The sequence below is a fragment of the Hippoglossus stenolepis genome, chromosome 3, assembly GCF_022539355.2.
Source record: "Hippoglossus stenolepis isolate QCI-W04-F060 chromosome 3, HSTE1.2, whole genome shotgun sequence".
Lineage (NCBI taxonomy): Eukaryota > Metazoa > Chordata > Actinopteri > Pleuronectiformes > Pleuronectidae > Hippoglossus > Hippoglossus stenolepis.
The window spans coordinates 26,321,821-26,340,215 of record NC_061485.1 but is presented as its reverse complement, the minus strand read 5'-3'; the positions used below and the strand labels follow the sequence as shown (position 1 = coordinate 26,340,215).

Sequence of the window (18,395 nt, the reverse complement as noted above, 5' to 3'; positions counted from 1 at the left end):
CATTACGCGCGCAGCATCATGGCGCCTTCCTGTGCGCCTCGTAAATCCCCCTCTTTTCAATGTTCCCCAATATCTTTAGATAGAAAATCTTAATTCAACTTGTGAGATTCATTTGGTTTGAAAAGTAAAATAATAAATATCTAGAGTCCGGACATTGAAAAGGGACATATAATGTAGGTTATGCAATAGAGTATTTAATTATATTATAACCATAGAGTTTGCATCTCACCGTTCTCCATATAAGCAAAGCCTTCACTAGGTCGACGAATGTGACTAAATGCATGGACTTTAGTACAAATGTAATGTATTTGTACTTAACTTGCATGGAAAAATATTGTTCTAATCTATAGTTACCAGTTGTTTTATAAATTAAGAATTTAGGCTACAAGCAAAACGTATGAATAACTTTAAAAATAAGGATGCACCATTACATTTTGATATATTATATTATATTCACAAATATATGTAAATTATTAGATTTAAATGCTCAGTCGATTAAGCACATTGATCCTTTTCCATACACAAATCTAACTACATCCACCTCAGACAGCTATGATAGTAGGTCCATATAATTGGGGCCATTTCCCTGCAGTGATTCTCAAAGTTTGGGCATAATTTTTCTGATGACACCTACTTAATTTTATTTCAGTAAACAAGAGTATTTTAGCATCATGGTAATAGTACTTTAGTAAAGGATCAGAGTATTTCCTCCACCACTGGCTAAACTCCTTTCTGAGGGCTATTTCACGCTTTGATGACTTAAAGTGCAATAGGCCAACTCTTAGATGTGATCTGTCCCACAGCCCCTGAAGGCAGCTTTGCATTTATGGAGTGGCAGAAAATGGGGACTCTGTTAATGACGTTTTCCCACTGGACTGAGCCATCCCCGTTTGTTGAGTAAAAGGATGCAGGGCTACACAGATGTGAGATCTGTCTGCTGAGAAGTTGTATTTTTCTGCCAGAAATATAAACATGCTGCCCCGAAATTAAATGGAGGAAAGTAAGGTAAAGAAAATAAGATTAACCTTGGAGCACAGACTATGGTAACGAGTTAAAGGCATCATGATTATCCTTTACTTAATTAAGCACACTCATATTTTCCCACGCATATTTTTATTACAACTTGTGCTGTTATTTTATTGAAATGAATGAATCATTTTTACACAGTTAGACATTGTTACTAAGAAGCTATAAAAGATAATTGAGCACATGTGAAAATATGAAACACATGATGAAATGTTTTATTGCAGCAGTAACAGCTCACTCCATGTCTCGTCCTCCCTCGAGCTCAAGCTGATTGTACAGCTCACTGCTCTGATGCCTGATTGTATTTTACACTTGCAGGTGATTGGTCAAGTGTTGAGGGGATCAAGCCGAGCAGAGCTGGGAACAGAGCGACGTGTCCTCCGGAAAAACTGTGAGGTGAGGTGGGGGTTGAATGGTTAGAGGCCAAACTCTATGTTGGGCGGTAAAGCATTGATTACTGATCTATTCCTTCCGTTAAGTCAGAGGACTAACACCTGACCCACTGGAACACAGTGGTCGCTCCTCTTGCCGCACACTCTGCAGTGAAGGAAGATGTGTCCCGCATAGAAAAATTGAATGGCGCAGATTTGGCCCACATTCCACACATCCCACATTAGGCCCACATACTGCGTGGAATGATGACACTCAGGCGTTTTGCTACTGTTTGCCAGATCTGGGCCACAGGTAAGCCATAGCATACTGCATCTCATCCAAAGGTGCCAATGGTGGCCCGACTTTGTTCTGTACTATTTTGGCCATATTACCACATGTGCCACTTTAATTTCACATCCAAATTACACCTTGCTGAGAGCACTACATGTTTGCCAATTTTAGTAGACCAGTTTAGGCTCAGATCCATTTTGTTTGGGCCACAAGAAGGCCAGAAGTGCCGGATCATTGCCTGAAGTGGCCCACATCCGTATTCTACCTTGGGTCGTCACTCTGGAGGGGACAGAGCAGGGCAGGGAAAGAAAGGAGCACAGAGGGACACACACATTGAGGGTCAGTAGGACAGCTGGCAGACATGTCAGACTGAGTCACTAGGACCACTAGACAATTTGTACACATTACATACAAGTCCAAAAGCCTTTTGAGACACAAACCTGGATGAAGTAGCACATACGGGTCATCAGGGTTTGACACGCGAGGTAAAGCAGTCATCTAAAACCACAGAGCTTGCCTCGCTCTCAGCCATGAAACATGAACATTTGCAGGACACAGCCGGCAGGCAGGGTCGCCACAAAGATATAGGTAGTCTGTGGCTTTTTACCTGTCAGGCCATGTTTATATCTGTAAAGAAAGAATGACAATTAGATAAAGTAATATATTTCCTACCTGCAGTACTAGTTTGTTTTCATTGCCTCTGACATCACTGCAGGGGAGCAGCTGAGAACAGGTTCTGTGTCAGAACACTGAACAGAATACAATAAATGTTTATGCACTGTCGTTGTCGATCAATATAACTGAGAAAAACAAGGTTATTACAAAATAAACTGTTAGAACAATAAATCTCATCTTGTAACAGCATGGAGGGAGCTAAAAAACAATGTGTTGTTTATTTGATCCTTTCTGCAACAACAAGTTCAGTGTTACTACTGTGGCTCAGAAGATAGAGTGGGTCGTCCTCTAACCAGAAGGATGGTGGTCGGATCCCTGTCTCCTCCATTCTGCATACCGCATTGTCCTTGGGCAAGGTACTGAATTTCAAATTGCCCCTGATGGTAGATAGAGTTAGAGAAAGTGCTGCACATAGATGCACTGTATGAATGTGTACATGAATGGCTGAATGGCAAAACTGTACTGTATATAGCTTTGAGTGGTCATGAAGAAAAATCTTTATATAAATACAGACCGTTTATTACTATGGAATACTTTACTATTAGTATGTGCTCCAGAAATGCAGATCTTGGAAAATCTAATTTAAGTACAACAGTGGACTTATACGTAACTTCCTGGCTCATTGGCTCAAAACGAAATTTTAGACATAGTACAGTCAAAGCCAATATATGATGTGTGGCTGTGCCAGTTGACTCCTGTATAAACTGTACCAAATTTAAACCAATTTACATCAGTTATCATATACACAGTGGGCACGATAGCTGTTTGTGGCAAATAATACAATAATGTTTGAGTGGTCAAATTTGATATGAGGCACAAAAGTTGTTTTGCTGTCTATCTATGGCTCAGGGGTTAGAGCAGTCGTCCTCCAACCAGAAAGTTCATGGTTCAATCCCATTCTTTCCCATTACGAGTGCCCTTGGGCAAGATACTGAACCCCAGATTTCCCCTTCTCATAGAGAAAGATGCACTGAAGGTGTGTGTGAATGTAAACCTGTACTGTAAAGCGCTTTGAGTGCTCATCAAGACTAGAAAAGCACTATATAAATACAGACCATTTATCTTAACAAATAAATATATATATAAATAAAAGCAAAACTATCATGTTATAATGAAGTGATCAGTAGAGAATGCCAGCCCAGCATGGCACTTGATTCCAAACAGGGTTATCACACAACTGGTGGCTGGAAGAGTCAGGGGCTGCCAGGTGACCAGAGAATGTGTTCAAAGTAGACGATGGCGTCTGCCCAGCGATACGCCAGCTTCCAGCTGATTACAGGAGCAAACAGGATGAGGGGTCTGAAGTAGAAATTGTTTGTCTGAAGAGCAAAGACAAGAAAGGAAGGTGAGCAGCAGAAATATGGATAAACTCAAACCAACCAACTAAAATGCAGACTGACATGTCACAGTAGACATGTATGACACTGATGCTCTGTGTGACCACAGTTGTTGAATCCAAACCCTAAATGTGCACAGTCTGTTATCGATTACTCATTTCGTGCATACTGAACCTTGTCCAACCACATTGGTCCATTGGCCTGCCCAAATACCCTGCGTGGTGCAGACAAAGCCCAGCTGTCCACAGACCACCTCAGCTTCATACAGCCCCCAGCTGTCAACATAAAGTGTCTTTTGTAAATGTATGATAACTTTTACGAAGATATGATTCAACATTTGTCAATACTCCACTGCAGAAATCTTTTCACACTATAGTTTCTAACATAAACTCAAAGTTCTACAGTAGGATGAATATGCAGATGATAAATCTCAGTCACACTCTGCTGCGGCCTGTGACAAATATCTGAGAGAAATACTCAAGACTTCAGGTTTCTCAGACTTTTTAGAACAGGCTCCTTTTTCCTGAGATGTGGGTAAGAACTTGAATTCATTTTTAAGCAGCAATGAGTGAAACAGTGAAGCTCAGACCTCCATGTGAAGTCACTATAAGCACATGCTTTAGCTTTACATTAAATTTGAATATACCATTGATATATACATATGTCTATTGGACTAATAAATATACATATATTGTATGGTGTTGTCTTAGGGCTTTTAAAACTAGAACGACACTTGGTCGAGTGCTTACCTCCGCCAACCATCTTCTTAAATTAAATCAAGCTGCATCAAATTTCACACACTCATAGATGTGAAGAGAGTTCTCTTTACGTGCCATCCCTGGAAAGGTGTTTGAAATTGTTGAGAAGCTTACTACCTCACAATGTTTAAGAAAAGGGGAAAAAATCCTGGATCCATCCCCTGATCTGGATCCACACCAAAGATATACTGGGTTCTTCCTTGACCATCAAGTTTCGACCAAAGTTAAAATCATCTTCTGCCAATGTGGAAACAGTTTTGGTTATGGCATGACAGATTACTCTATTGCTTCTTTCTGCGAGTCTCATTTATTTCAGGTGGACCAGAGCAGTAATGAGGACTTAGCAACAGTTGAATGGAAAACCTATACAATAGAAACACAGACAGTGGTAGCCATGTTTACTGATGACCTGTAGGAGCAGTGGGAACACTATAGAACTAAATGTTAACCAATAACACCAGTAATGGTGATGAAATATTGTATTAACAGAGCCTGTAACCATGAGCTTAGAACCTCATTACATGCTCAGAGGCTTTCTACAACACCTACACTCCCAGGCTGCTGCAGTCATTTGATGGTTTATTCATCCTACTACATACAGACATGGCAGGTGATGTAATAATAGTACATTAATTCCTTCCATGTATCACGGTGCATGTGTCAACTTACTGAAAACTTGCTTGAGCTCTAACATGTTAATCTGCAGTAGCTGCTTAAGACATGTTGTTTGTGGAGGGCGTGATCGCAGAAGCTCAGGCAGTTGGAACAACCATTACTGGGTGCACCCGAATGGAAAATGATGTGGTAATGAGGTGACAGTCCTGCAATCCACATTAAGGGTTGTTCTTGTTTTTTTGCTGATGATGGCACCATATGGAACAATGTTTGTAATATGGATCACATTTAGGCAGTTTCTGCAGGCTTAAGTACATAGGAAGATAAATGTTTTAAATTTACTATAGAAAAATCCAAGTGTGGGGCATTTTGTTTTAAAAAGAAAACAACACAGCACAAGCTCAAGTTATATAATGTCAACTGTTAAAAGGTTCCTGGGGGTCTGGTACAGAATGTCATGGGGAATATGTGGAAAAGGTACATCATTGAGAAAAAAATTGTAATAGGATCGGACTATAGGGGAACAGATTTTTTTTTATTATGATATTTAATTTAATGACATGATCTGCAGTAGATGGGGGCAATAGCTTCCTCTGACTTAAGCACTTAGAATAGGTTCAAGTTAGTCACAGACTGCTTCTGCTTCTATGTACAGCCAAGTGTGAAACATCATTTGATATTAAGAAGAGGCAGAAGGGGTAAAGTTATACTAAACTAGGCTGGAACAGGTAAGCATCAAAACATATGGCATGTGCTGAGACTGTTTTTGGTTTTAATCCACTGCAGCTACTGTCACAGAGAAAGTAACATCTTACTGTTACATCTCACATGTAGAACTGTATCATACCAGAGCACAGTATGCAGGAAGAATGACTGAATAGGCTGTATGAAGATATGAAAACAAATACACTGCTCATAAAGATATGAAGATATATACAATGTATAAAGGATATATAAAATGTATATACAGATATAAAATATATTCGCTATATACAAAGATATGAAGATATATTGTCTGTATATAAAGATATGAGCACATATAGACAATTTATATGTAGATATGATAATATATTCACTGTATATGAAGATATGAAGACGTATACACTAAAGATATGCAGATACATTTACTGTATACACATATATGAAGATATATATACATTTTACATAAAGATATGTTCTCTGTTTGTAAAGATAAAAAGATACATATTCTGTATATGAAGATATATACATGTATATGAAAATATGAAGATACATTCTCTGATTATAAAGATAAAATGATATATACACTGTATATTAAGATATGAAGATTTTATTTACTGTTTTTAAAGATACATTTAAGTAAATATATATACAGTATATGCAGTCATTGGTTTACAATTATCAGTGGAGTTCTGTGCTTGACCTGAAGGGGGCATCAATGTGTTTTCGCTGCGTCAGGAGTCTGAAGAGGCATCAAGAAGAAGTCTGTAGAGAAACATGGCAGACACAGAGGCGGATGCTACCAACGCTGTCAGCGGTTTAACTAAGAGCTGTGATGGTTCAGGGGGCGCTGGCTCACCAGAGGATGGGAGCCCGGACAGACCTGAACGTGGAGCTGAAGCTCAGTTCACCAAGGACCTGAAAAGCGTCCTGGTCACCAGCGTGTTGAACTTAGAAAAGCTGGATGTAGACCTGTACAGGTGAGGTCACTGTGCACAGCTGTGACGACATGGCAGCTGGGTCTGTCGGGTTCACCGTAAATAGGACACTACTACCTCGAAGTTTTTATATTCCCATATTGACGTACTCTGTGTGCAGCGCTGTAAGGAACATTGTTTAGTGTAGAAACCAGAGGCTACTACAGGGCTCATACCTGAGTTTCACATCTAAACGGTTAGACTATCAGCCCCTGTGTCTTTTTTCACTGGTGTTTATAATCCTGCAGGAAATATGCTCTTTAACCAACTCAACTTTATGACACTAACACGTTTTGCTCAGCCACACAATGCCATCAAATGAACACAACGTCTGTGTGCTTTGAAGCCCGCTGACATTAGTCTGTACCACACGAACTACCGCACGGTCACACGACTTATGCGTCACCACCATAAAGTTCCTATTTCTGATTTAGTTAGTCTCTCCCACGTGTTCTGCAGAGGACAGTATAAACACAACGAGGATGTAAATGCGGACTATTGATGAGTAGTTTTCGTGTTCGGCTTGATGACGTTAAATGTCGTCGACAACCTGTGTAGTCTCATGTAGTCTATGTTAGCATCCGCCTTTTAAAAAGTCACCAGTGATGTTTTTACTGGTGTATTTTGTGTCATGAAATAGAACATGATAATGTCTTTGCTGAGCTTGTGTGAACCACAGACCTTATTCCAAGCTTCTAACTTTGGGATGAGGGAACCGGAAGTGCAGAAATGCTAACATTGCAGCCCCCCCTGCTGTTTTGTTCTTAATGTGTTCTTAATGCACAGATATTTATACAAAATGCAGAACACTATATAATTTGTATCTCATAGTTATGAGTCCACCTGTAAAATAAACAGGTGGTGGTTTCAATGAACTTACTCTCATTCAAATCAATGAGCAGACTAAATTTCATAAAAAACTTTAATGTAAAATACGATACAGATGAATAGTATCACAAACTTCAGCCTTCAAAATGACCTCACAATCACATCTACACCTGTTTTAACAAACTTAACATTAGACCCATCATGGAGGTATCACTTATTGGATGATTGTTTTATTATACTATATTAGGTTTAGTTGGGTGCAACTGTTTGAATGTTTTATTTGTTTTTCTAATTTCCCCCAGAGGGACGCATCACTGGATACCACGCTCCAAGCGTTTGTTTGGAGGTCAAATAATCGGTCAGGCCCTTGTGGCCGCGGCCAAATCTGTCGATGATAACCTCCATGCCCATTCTCTGCACTGTTACTTTGTGCGAGCAGGTAAGATGAGCTGACCCCATACAGCATGAACTGAACATGTGATATTAGACAGTGTTAATTGATTCAGAGCAAGATTTTAAAGAAAAGAATAGACTGTTTCACAGAGTTATACATTCAACAGTTCCTCATCTACCAATAATCAATAAAACGTTCCAGATAATTGTGCACAGAGTCTTCATTACTGTTTCTCTTCAGATGTCTTCTGGATGTTTTTCAGGGGATCCTAAGGTTCCGGTGCTGTATCAGGTGGACCGCACAAGAGATGGTCGTAGTTTCACAGTGCGCTCCGTGAGGGCCATCCAGCACGGACAGCCAATACTGGTCTGCCAAGCGTCCTTCCACAAGCTGCAGCCGAGCCCCGTGCAGCATCAGTTTACCATGCCGGTGGTCCCTCCGCCTGAAGACCTACTCACTGTGGAGGAGCTTATTCATCTTCATCTCAAGTAGAATAACCTTTTGTCATTAACAAGGCACTAATACAGACAAAACACACATGTATAGCAAGGCATATGTGGAGCTTTTATTCTCAGTTGGTTAGATTAGAATATTACATTAGAAGGTACCATCAGTGGTTTCCAGTTTTAATTCAAGATTTCTGCCATCATCCCATTAAAATCAAGGTTAAATTCATTTTTGTTGTGGATTCAGCACTGAAATTTACATTTGGAAAAACTCAACTACAGTGTCTGCTGTTTTTCCATGAACAGTGCCTGAGGGGGAGAAAGAGGGAAAAAAGCAGTGAAATGATTGAGAAGATGAAAATTTGAATATATAAGGCAGTAACATAGAAGAATGAGGTTACTGGAAAAGTTGATTGATCATTCAAATATCTAAATGATTTCAATGTGATCACATGAATGTCAAAAAACTTCTTGTGGCTTTGATTCAAGAGCAGTTTGTACCCTCATTGTAGTGAAAGCCTATTATCACTGTCCATTGGTACGTCCTATACATTGTGAAATTGATCATATAGCGATTTTTACTGGATCTTGTTCAATTTATTAAGAAGAAAAAGTGGAAGTGACGGTTGTATCCAAGTATGTGATAAAAGTAGATGGACAGATTGCAGTAGACCACAAAGATGGAGGACTCATTTAAGCTTCAAACATGAAATTGGATCAAGCTGTGTTACCTGAATAGAAAACAAACATCACAAAATATATATGCCATTCTCACTTGTTCATTTTATTTGAAACAGTATCCCAGTAGAAGCTCACAGAGGTGCTGTCTGAAGCAGGTCCACTAACAGCTGACACATTGACTCTTTAACAGAAAAACATTTGCTAAATAAGTCCTTGAATTGCCCTGCAGATGGTGTTCCTCAATCATGATCTTCTGTTATTTTACAGTAAACCAGACCTGTCGGAGAAATTAAGACAAGGCCTTAACAAACTGCTGGCTAATGAGATCCCCATTGAGATAAAGCCAGTCCAGCCACTACCCTCTTACAGACCTGCTGCCTGTGAGCCGAAGAAGCTGTTCTGGGTGCGAGCACAAGGATATATTGGTAAAATGATCTTAATTAATTATTCTGCCCTTTGCAACAATGTGTTACCTATATGGAATAGAATTTGAAGCGACATCCTATAATTCTACGTCCATGTCTAATTTTTAAGTGTATTGAATATTTGCTGCAGCTAAAACAATCAATCAATGCTATCATGATGAAAGTATCAAAATTAAAAAATTGAGCAAACTGAGAAAAAAGAAAAAAAACGTTGGGGGAAAAAGTTTCAATGGGAAAATAAATGAAAATGTGAGACTTATAAGACACTATAAGCTAAATTTGATGATATGTTTTATATTTGTGTTCATGTAGGTGAAGGCAACATGAAGCTGCATTGCTGCGTGGCTGCATATGTGTCAGACTTTGCATTCCTGGGCACTGCACTGTTGCCTTACCCCAGCTACAGGGCCCAGTTCGTGGCCTCTCTGGACCATGCCATGTGGTTCCACACCACTTTCCGCAGCGACGAGTGGATGTTATACGAGTGCGACAGCCCATGGGCAGGTCAGTGTGGTGTGTGCTTCTCATCTGTTGTGGTTCATTTGTTGTCTGAGTGTGTCACAGTGCTACAAACTACTGCAGCCACGCAGTAATATTTTAAATGCAAGCATCAAAGAAAAAAATAGAAAAAAAACACTAAAAGTGTGACAGATATTTAAGTATGCACCCATTACAATAATAATAACTAGAATTAGATAAAGTCAGGGAATCCGGTACGATACAAGTAAGTTTTAAGCTTTGCTTTAAGGGAAGTTACTGACTCAGCCTAAGGTATTTCCTTGTGTTCCAGAGCCTATGAGCTCTTATTTCAAAAGCTCTATCCCCCTTAGTCTTTCACCAAGAATCCAGTTAAAGGGCCCCTGCCGGAGGATCTACAATTTACACACAATCATGGTTGTATGGGGATGAAAGATCTGTAATATACTGAGGAGCCAGACCATTAAGTGCCTTGTAAGTACTTAAAAGAACCTTGAAATCAATTCCTATAACCTATTAGAAGCCAGTGTAAAGAGGCTAAAACCGGGGTGATGTGTTCCAACCTGTTGACTCTGATGAAAAGCCTGGCAGCTGAGTTCTGTCTGAAGAATCTCTACACATTTTCTATTCAGGCATGTAAAAAGGCTGTTTGAGTTTTCCAGGCGTGATTATATAAAAGAATGTAAAATAGTTTAACATGGGTCTCTAAACCACAGAGACTTTCAGAGTGGTATGTTGTACATTGTTAATTTTGATAAGAGCTACACAAACAAATCTGTCAGTCCAATATAGTATATCAGTATATGTGAGGTTAGTGCAAAATATTAGTACTATCATTGAAATGTAATAATGCATCAGTTTAGAAGGTTCCTTGTACAGTTAACACCCTTTGTTCTCTGAGGATCTCTTTTATATCCAAGCAATATTGGTTATAACTGATATAATAACTGATATTGAATTGAATCAAGTTAGAAATCAATTTAGAACCTTATGAATCTGTATGGAATCGATTCAAAATCAGTGACAATACTCAACCTGAACGCAACTGTTGCAGCTCGTGTCAGCCGACCTTGTCAAAATCCTGGAGACAGATCAGTCCTGTGCATCGTGCTTTTGTCTAACGTGGTTTGTGTTGTGTCCTGCAGGGGGCAGTAGAGGACTGGTTCAAGGCAGACTGTGGAGAAGAGACGGGGTCCTGGCTGTGTCCTGTTCCCAGGAGGGCGTCTTGAGAGTGAAATCCCTCACAGAGCCCAGCAAACTTTAAACACATTCCTAAGTCTAATTTATGTATAACTCTGATGATGTGAATTTATTTATCATTTTATAAATAGATTAATTTAATGTAAATATATTGATTTTAGGGTTTATGATTTCTGTATCAAGAACATGCTAAATCTAATGTTCTTGGCAGTCAATAAAGAAGAGGTTCTAATGGAGACATGCTTCTCATTTGTTAGATGAGATTTTTTCTATGAGCTGCGGCTCATGACATACTTTTATTTGATATTCATCAATGTCGAGACCATATTCTACTGCAAAGATCTGCTTATACTTTTAGTGTCACTGATTTGACACATCGTTTTCTGTCAACATAACAAATACAAAGCATCGAAGTTTGTTTCATCAAGCTTTCGGTAGGTCATCACACAAACATAAGAGCAACATTGGCACTATCAGTGTGCTTATAGATATATAATAATACAATATTAGACAGATATCCTGGCACAGAGCTTAGTTGTGATCAGAGGTGGAAAACTAAATCAAACATTAAAAACAAACAGCATCCGGATTAAATGGCTTTCCTAAAAATTTGTTTTAAGAAATGATTTTATGAACTGGTAACATGCTGCCAAGTCTAATTACCTCAGGGAAGGAGATCCAGCGCCTCTGTGCCCTGATGACAGAAGCCTGTTCACCCTAAGTTACAACCCTTGACTCTTAGGAACTACTATCGTGTGTTGGTTGGAAGATCTTAGATTAGGGAGTTAGTATCTCTAATACAACTGGGGGTCCAACTCTGCTGAGCTTTAAAAGTTATTTTAAAGAATCTTATAATCAATCAGTCAATATAATGGCAGCCAAGGAATGGAGGCGAGAGTTGGAGAGGTATGGGTCCTAAGCTTGGTGTTGGTTAAAATGCGAACAGCAGCATTCTGCATGATCTGAATTCAAGACACATGAACTGAATACAGTGAGGAAAGAAAACAAGAAAAGTAATGACCTGAGGCAGGACGACCAGGAAGACGGACAGACTGATTCTCAAACAGATGATACGAAGTGACGTGATTGTGGAGCATGATGGAATGAAGATGTACAGATTTGTCCACCTGCAAACGTGTCTTAAAATCTACTACCTCATTTATTTGGGGTTATTTTTTGTTTATTTGTTTGTCAAAGTGATTGACTAGATTAAAGGCTGTGTTCTCAATGTTATCCAGGAACATTTGGATTCCTGTAGATTCCTCTTCTACAGATGCAGATAAAATAACAGCGCGAGAACAACATGCAGGTAAAGGGGGATGTTAGATACACTGTGTAATGCAATTTACTTAATTTTCCTTCTTTTGGACGCCAGGCTTTTATTTTGTAGTATGCTGCCGGAAACGGCCAGACCTCTGTGCGTCCTCTGCTCGGCCTGACTGCGGCCCAACACTAACACTTAGTTGTTTTCTAACTTGTGGAATTACCTCTTACATTTGACCGGAGATGCCGCGGGTCTATGTCGGCAAGCTCAGCTACCATGTTCGAGAGAAGGACATTCAAAGGTTTTTCAGCGGTTATGGTAAACTATTGGAGATCGACTTGAAAAATGGGTAAGACCACCTCGTCATGTTTAACAGCCTGGTTAGCTAACGCTCATGGTCCACTCGAGACGGACGGGGCGCAATTGTTCAGTATTTACAGCAATAATCAGACTGATGTTTGGGTGGGGGGGGCATAATAAAGACATAAACCCGAGTCATTTTATTTTATTATGTTTAAAGTCAATCAAGGTTTACCAGAACAGGCCGCTATTGTTTATAAGCCAACATTACCGTTATCTCAGCTGCATGTGTCTAACTGTGGACGGTAGCTAACGTTAGGCTCTCTGTCGTTGTTCAGAGAGTCCCTCTGGTTTCTAATGAGCATATTTGCTAAAAAAATTAATGTGATAAGCTATTTGTGCACATTTCTAATCATAAGTATTTTTTTTCAATTATGATGCGAGACCCAAAAACACGAGAATCTTCTCGGGCTAAATCGTGGCGCAGTTAAATGTCCCATGTAGCCGGTGAGCCGGGCAGTGTGTCGCGTAGGCCCACGTCACTAGCATGAAATCTCGATGTAACAACATTAGTATTAGTCGTAGTAGTAAGTTAGTCAGTATGTATCAAATTTAAGAAAACAGTTTTGGAGGACCCCGAGATTTTTCTCTACAGAATGTGAGATGTTGGATAGGGGCCAAGAGTATTATACAAGCTTGTGACAAAGGTAGTGGAACAAATTAAAATAGCTTCAGTTTTGTTTTCCCTCAGTTGAGAGACATTCCTTAACATTCAGGATTTGAAGTCATCCAAATAGTTAAAAACATTTAATATGAGGACGCGCAGAGGTCTGGGCGTTTCCAGAAATACTATGTTTAAGAAAAATGTAAACAGAAAATAAAAGTGGACCAAACTAGAACCTTGAGGGACACCACAATTGATGGTAGCAGGTAATCATGAGAAACCCCCTTTTTATTTTAATCATCGCTAATATTGACTTAGAAGTTAAAACTTTGTTTATTTGCTAGTTAGTGACGACTCATGGTTTTCATGATTTGGCTTATCTTTTTATCCCTTTTTCCGACACTTGAATTGAATATTCATTTGTATTAATGCATAGATTAACCCATGATGAAAGTAATGACCAGTACCTGCATTGACTGCTGCACATTGATCCCACACAGGTATGGCTTTGTGGAGTTTGAGGACATGCGGGATGCTGACGATGCTGTGTATGAACTGAATGGAAAAGAGCTGTGTGGGGAGCGAGTTGTCATCGAGCATGCCCGAGGACCGAGGAGAGACGGATCCGGCTTTGGGGGACGCAGTAAGTTCAGTGCGTCTAACTATATGCAAATTTGGGGTTTTAATCAGTCTTTGTTTAATATCATAACTTTAGGCTGACTGCCCGTGTAACAAATACAATAATTTAAATTAAGCTGTCGGTACTCATGTGACATGTATTCACACCTTGGTAATTATAACTCAGTTTTTAGTATTTGGTAGTTTGTATTTTAGAAAAGGCTTATATCCACTGCCATCTAATGGAGCTGACACAGTGCCCGACAGCAGGTAGAAATAAAGACTTATTACAGTGAAAAATATGTGTTAAAATCCCATGAGTAACAGTTATTAAAGAAAAGGTACGACTTGTGAAGCAACAATGTATTCAGTTTGAAGTCAACATTAACAAAGTGCTTGATGTCTCAATTTGAAAGAGTCCACTGCGGGCTGAGTCCGAGTCCAATGAGGGTAAAGATGACTGACCTGTTTGGCCTGGGCTTTCCCCTTACAATGTGTGTGTGACCTTTGCCATTTGACCATTGGTTGACATAACCGGAAGCCACGACGACAGCATCCTTTTCCAATAGACCAGGGTGATGGTGAGGAATCCTGTTGGTTTTACTCTTGCAAGACATATTGCAGAGGACCAAGCCAGCACACGTGTCAGCCATCGATTGGGCTCCCAAATACTCTAATAAAACAGAGTTTTTGGTAGGCGTCATCTTTGTGTTATAATTTTACAAATGTGTTGTGAGCAAAGTAAGGAATATTGTATTGTTCAGTAAAACAAACTCTAGCTTTATCGTTGGGAGATATTTTCTGGCTGTTCAACTGCAAAGAAGAAATGCAATGAAAATGTTGAAAGCAAAGAGAATTAAAGAATTTTAGACCTAAATGTTGAAAGCCAAGAGAATTAAAGAATTTTAGACCTATAACTTTGGGTGAGGAAACAAAATATATTTATATATATATTTATCTTTAACCACACAACTCAACATCTTTGTTTTCTGGATCCTATATTATTTAAAGTTGATCTATAGTCTTTCCTTTACAGCTGTGGTCACAGGATTTACTATGGTGCTTCAAAGAAACCATTCATACACATAAGTTTAGAATAAAATGCTGTTTCTCATTAAATTTCAGTAATCCCTAACTGCTGTACCCAAAGCCGTCAGATCACTGGGTCCAGAGGATGAGGATGAAAAACCATTGTTTATCTTTAATTATCCTGTTTCTGAAGTCTGATAGCTACTTAGCAGTCTATTAAGAGAAATAGTTAGGAAGCTTGGGCCCAGTACATATTCTAGGTTACCAAGACCAGACTGTAGTGGTGGTTTCTTGTATAGTTTATGCCATTTCGGAGTCCTCACCTTTCCACAAATTAGTGGAACATTTTTATCTTCCTGTCGTCTTTAAAGGTGGCGGCCACAGTAGCTGGAATCGCACTGGCAGGGACAAGTATGGGCCACCTGTGCGCACTGAACACCGCCTCATTGTGGAGAACCTGTCCAGTAGATGCAGCTGGCAGGACCTCAAGGTGAGAGATAATCCAAAGGTAAACAGCGTACGGACTCCCAACCAGTTGTTAACAGTTTTGACTTTTTGCTCTGAGTAAAAATGTGGGAGCTAGTCTCTATATACAACTGACTGTAGCATGACACTGATCTTGAATACAAAGCCAAGACAAATAAGCACTTCCATTGTTCTAGACAGTGTGTCTGGAACAACTAAATCTGTACGTAAACCTCATAGTCATTTTTTGTTTCTTCGTAGGATTTTATGCGGCAAGCAGGTGAAGTGACCTATGCTGATGCACATAAAGGCCGCGCCAATGAGGGCATCATTGAGTACCGGTCCCGTTCAGAAATGAAGCGAGCTATAGAAAAGCTAGATGGTACTGATGTTAACGGGAGGAAGATTCGTCTGGTGGAAGACAAACCTCGGCGCAAGCGCTCATATTCTGGCAGCAGATCCAGGTAGGTGAAGCCCAAAGTCAGAAAACATGCCTCATGAATCTTTTGTGTGCATTTGTTGTCTTTGTTTTTTTCCCTTACTGTTTATATTCAAGGTTGTCATGTTGAACCCACAGATCTCGCAGCAGGCGGCGCTCTCGCAGCCGCAGCCGAAGAAGCAGGAGTTCTCGCAGCCATTCAAGGTCTCGCTCACGGTAAGTCAAGTACTTGGCTCCTATGCTGGCTGTAAAATTTTGAAAATGCTAAAGGTGTTCAAATTAATTTCTGCGGAGGAAAAGATGTGAAGGCGTTCATGTGACTAGCATATAGGAGCCAAAATGCTCATGTGGAAAGAGATCGTTATCGTTTTCATGGAGGTCGCCTTAGTTAAAGAGTCTAGTTGAAAGTGATTATACCTAGCTTCTGTGACTGGGAATTATACTGAGCAGTCGTGAAATAAGGTCTAGAAACTGGGGAAGTAATGTTTTTTTATTTTATATATATACTGTATATTTTTAAAAGTCACATAACTTAAACGTTGTTAAATTATCTTTCTCTTTTGCAGATCTCAGTCTCGCGGCAAGCGCAGGTCTCACTCCAGGTCAGGACGGAAGTCTCACTCAAGATCAAAGAGAAAGTCCAGCCACTCTAAATCCCCAGAGAAGTCTCGTTCACGCACCCGCAAATCACGCAGTCCCTACAACAGCAAAAAGTCCCGCTCTCGCTCAGACACGCGCAAGTCACGCTCCAAGAGCAGATCCAAAGCTAAAGTGGAACGGGAGTCCCGAAGTCGCTCCAAGGAGAAATCTTCCAGCAAGAGGTCTCGAAGCCGCTCAAGTTCCCACTCACAGAGCAGGAATGAAAAACGCACCTCTAAATCTCCTCTTGGCAACTTCCGTCAGCTCTCCAAGTCCCCAGCAAAGCGCTCAGTGTCCCGCTCTAGGTCTCGTTCTTGATCCTGGGTCCGCCTCCCAAGACCTGACAACTTCTGTTACAGTGTATTGAACAAAGTTTAGTGGTAGTACACATCCCAGGCCTGTATCTGATGTGCTTTGAGATGTTTGCAGGTCAAAAATGATTTGTACCTTTTGGAACAAATTGGGAACTCGTTTTATCTATATATTTTCCTGATTTGTTATGTTTTCCTGTGAAATGGTGATCAGAGGTTGTTGTATTTCGCTTGTTTTAATTAAGTCTAAATGTACTTTTTGAGTCCAGCAGCAGACAACAGGGGCAGATGTTACTTCATATTTTGATAACATATACAATATGTACCACGTCCAAATAGAAAGATGTAAACCTTCTAACAAATATTCACAATTTGCATGTTCTGTGATAATTGTTTTTACCTGTTTGCCTTTTAATATCCCTGATCCTCTTCCTGTGTGAGTTATATTTGGAAGCCATCTACAACATTTAGCTCTGTCATATTGGAATAAAATATAGCATTTAAATAAATGCCTCGATTTATTTCATGAACATTGTTTGCCAATGTATAGATCACAACAATATTGTGATTTCTGTTTATATGCATCCCCCCCAGACAAGAGAATTGTTATCTAATTCTGTCAGGGGATAAGTTGTCCATGGCCATTCATGATGGTAGCAAACAAGTACAAGAATCTAAGTGTATGAGACATATTTCTGATATAATGGCCATTAGCCCTACATCGAATAAGACATGAGTTAATATTTTTCTTTTTTTAACAAGAGGTTAATAATAGTTGCTTTGTCAACTTATAAATCTACCACTTCACTGGACTCGCAAACATATAAATAATCATGTAGCATTGATGTTCATTCCTTACCTGGGAAATCTCAAGTTTGATATCAAAGTAATATAAAAGTAATAAAGCATTAGAGGAGTAGTTGTTTTTAAATCATCTTGTTTTATTACTAAACATATAGAAAAAAGTAAGTATACCTGTTTAAACCTTTCTGTTGGTTAAACCCTGAAGCTTTTGTTTTATTTATATAGCAATTTAAAGGCTTATATTAGAGTAAATTATCCATCTAACGTCCATCATGCATTCCCTTTACATTCTAACATACACAATACATATGCACAACTTCCTCATCTTCATACTCTTATATAATTTCTTGCACTTACACATTTACTCCATCATACACATATACCCCTGCGCATGTCACATGAAAATAAACACTTCATATATTTTTATAGATCTGTACCTGTAGCCAGATAACGCACCTCCGGGTGATGTACTTTTTACTTCCGATTGTAGAACGTTATCTTCATAACAAAAAAACATCTGAGCCGATGAGTTCTATGTTGTGTGGACTCTATACAAACTCTGTAGTTGTCAACATATATCTTATCCAGTTGTCCCAGATTTTATTTAAGTACATCTACCCAGTCGTCTGTTGGTTGTAGCTTTTTTCACTTGCTATCAGCA

The 18,395-nt window shown here is 39.4% G+C and overlaps 2 protein-coding genes across 4 annotated transcripts; both read left to right on the top strand.

Annotated features, from left to right (window-relative positions):
* The first annotated feature begins 6,516 nt into the window (after positions 1-6,516).
* acot8 (acyl-CoA thioesterase 8) lies at positions 6,517-11,437 on the top strand. 2 transcript variants are annotated; one of them, XM_035152784.2, is made up of 6 exons: positions 6,517-6,753; positions 7,881-8,017; positions 8,235-8,460; positions 9,367-9,524; positions 9,837-10,028; positions 11,147-11,437. In XM_035152784.2, exons 1-6 carry the CDS (start codon positions 6,551-6,553, stop codon positions 11,263-11,265), a joined length of 1,035 nt encoding a protein of 344 aa, XP_035008675.1. In that variant the 5' UTR covers positions 6,517-6,550; the 3' UTR covers positions 11,266-11,437. The 2 variants fall into 2 exon arrangements, with proteins under 2 accessions (XP_035008675.1, XP_035008674.1); XM_035152783.2 differs by having other exon boundaries at positions 9,837-10,037.
* A 1,162-nt stretch (positions 11,438-12,599) lies between these two features.
* LOC118104941 (serine/arginine-rich splicing factor 6) lies at positions 12,600-17,435 on the top strand. 2 transcript variants are annotated; one of them, XM_035152255.2, is made up of 6 exons: positions 12,600-12,814; positions 13,930-14,072; positions 15,448-15,566; positions 15,803-16,005; positions 16,119-16,196; positions 16,547-17,435. In XM_035152255.2, the coding sequence occupies exons 1-6, from the start codon at positions 12,708-12,710 to the stop codon at positions 16,935-16,937; spliced, it is 1,041 nt and encodes a 346-aa protein (XP_035008146.1). In that variant the 5' UTR covers positions 12,600-12,707; the 3' UTR covers positions 16,938-17,435. The 2 variants fall into 2 exon arrangements, with proteins under 2 accessions (XP_035008146.1, XP_035008145.1); XM_035152254.2 differs by having other exon boundaries at positions 13,930-14,081.
* Positions 17,436-18,395: the final 960 nt, after the last annotated feature.

Bases quoted from the DNA above. Each gene is read 5' to 3' on its own strand.
- acot8 (XM_035152783.2), top strand. From the start codon at position 6,551: ATGGCAGACACAGAGGCGGATGCTACCAACGCTGTCAGCGGTTTAACT. The intron at 8,018-8,234 runs GTAAGATGAGCT...GATGTTTTTCAG, and splicing joins CTGTTACTTTGTGCGAGCAG to GGGATCCTAAGGTTCCGGTG. The intron at 9,525-9,836 runs GTAAAATGATCT...GTGTTCATGTAG, and splicing joins GCGAGCACAAGGATATATTG to GTGAAGGCAACATGAAGCTG.
- LOC118104941 (XM_035152254.2), top strand. From the start codon at position 12,708: ATGCCGCGGGTCTATGTCGGCAAGCTCAGCTACCATGTTCGAGAGAAG. The intron at 14,082-15,447 runs GTGCGTCTAACT...TCGTCTTTAAAG, and splicing joins TGGGGGACGCAGTAAGTTCA to GTGGCGGCCACAGTAGCTGG. The intron at 16,197-16,546 runs GTAAGTCAAGTA...TCTCTTTTGCAG, and splicing joins CATTCAAGGTCTCGCTCACG to ATCTCAGTCTCGCGGCAAGC.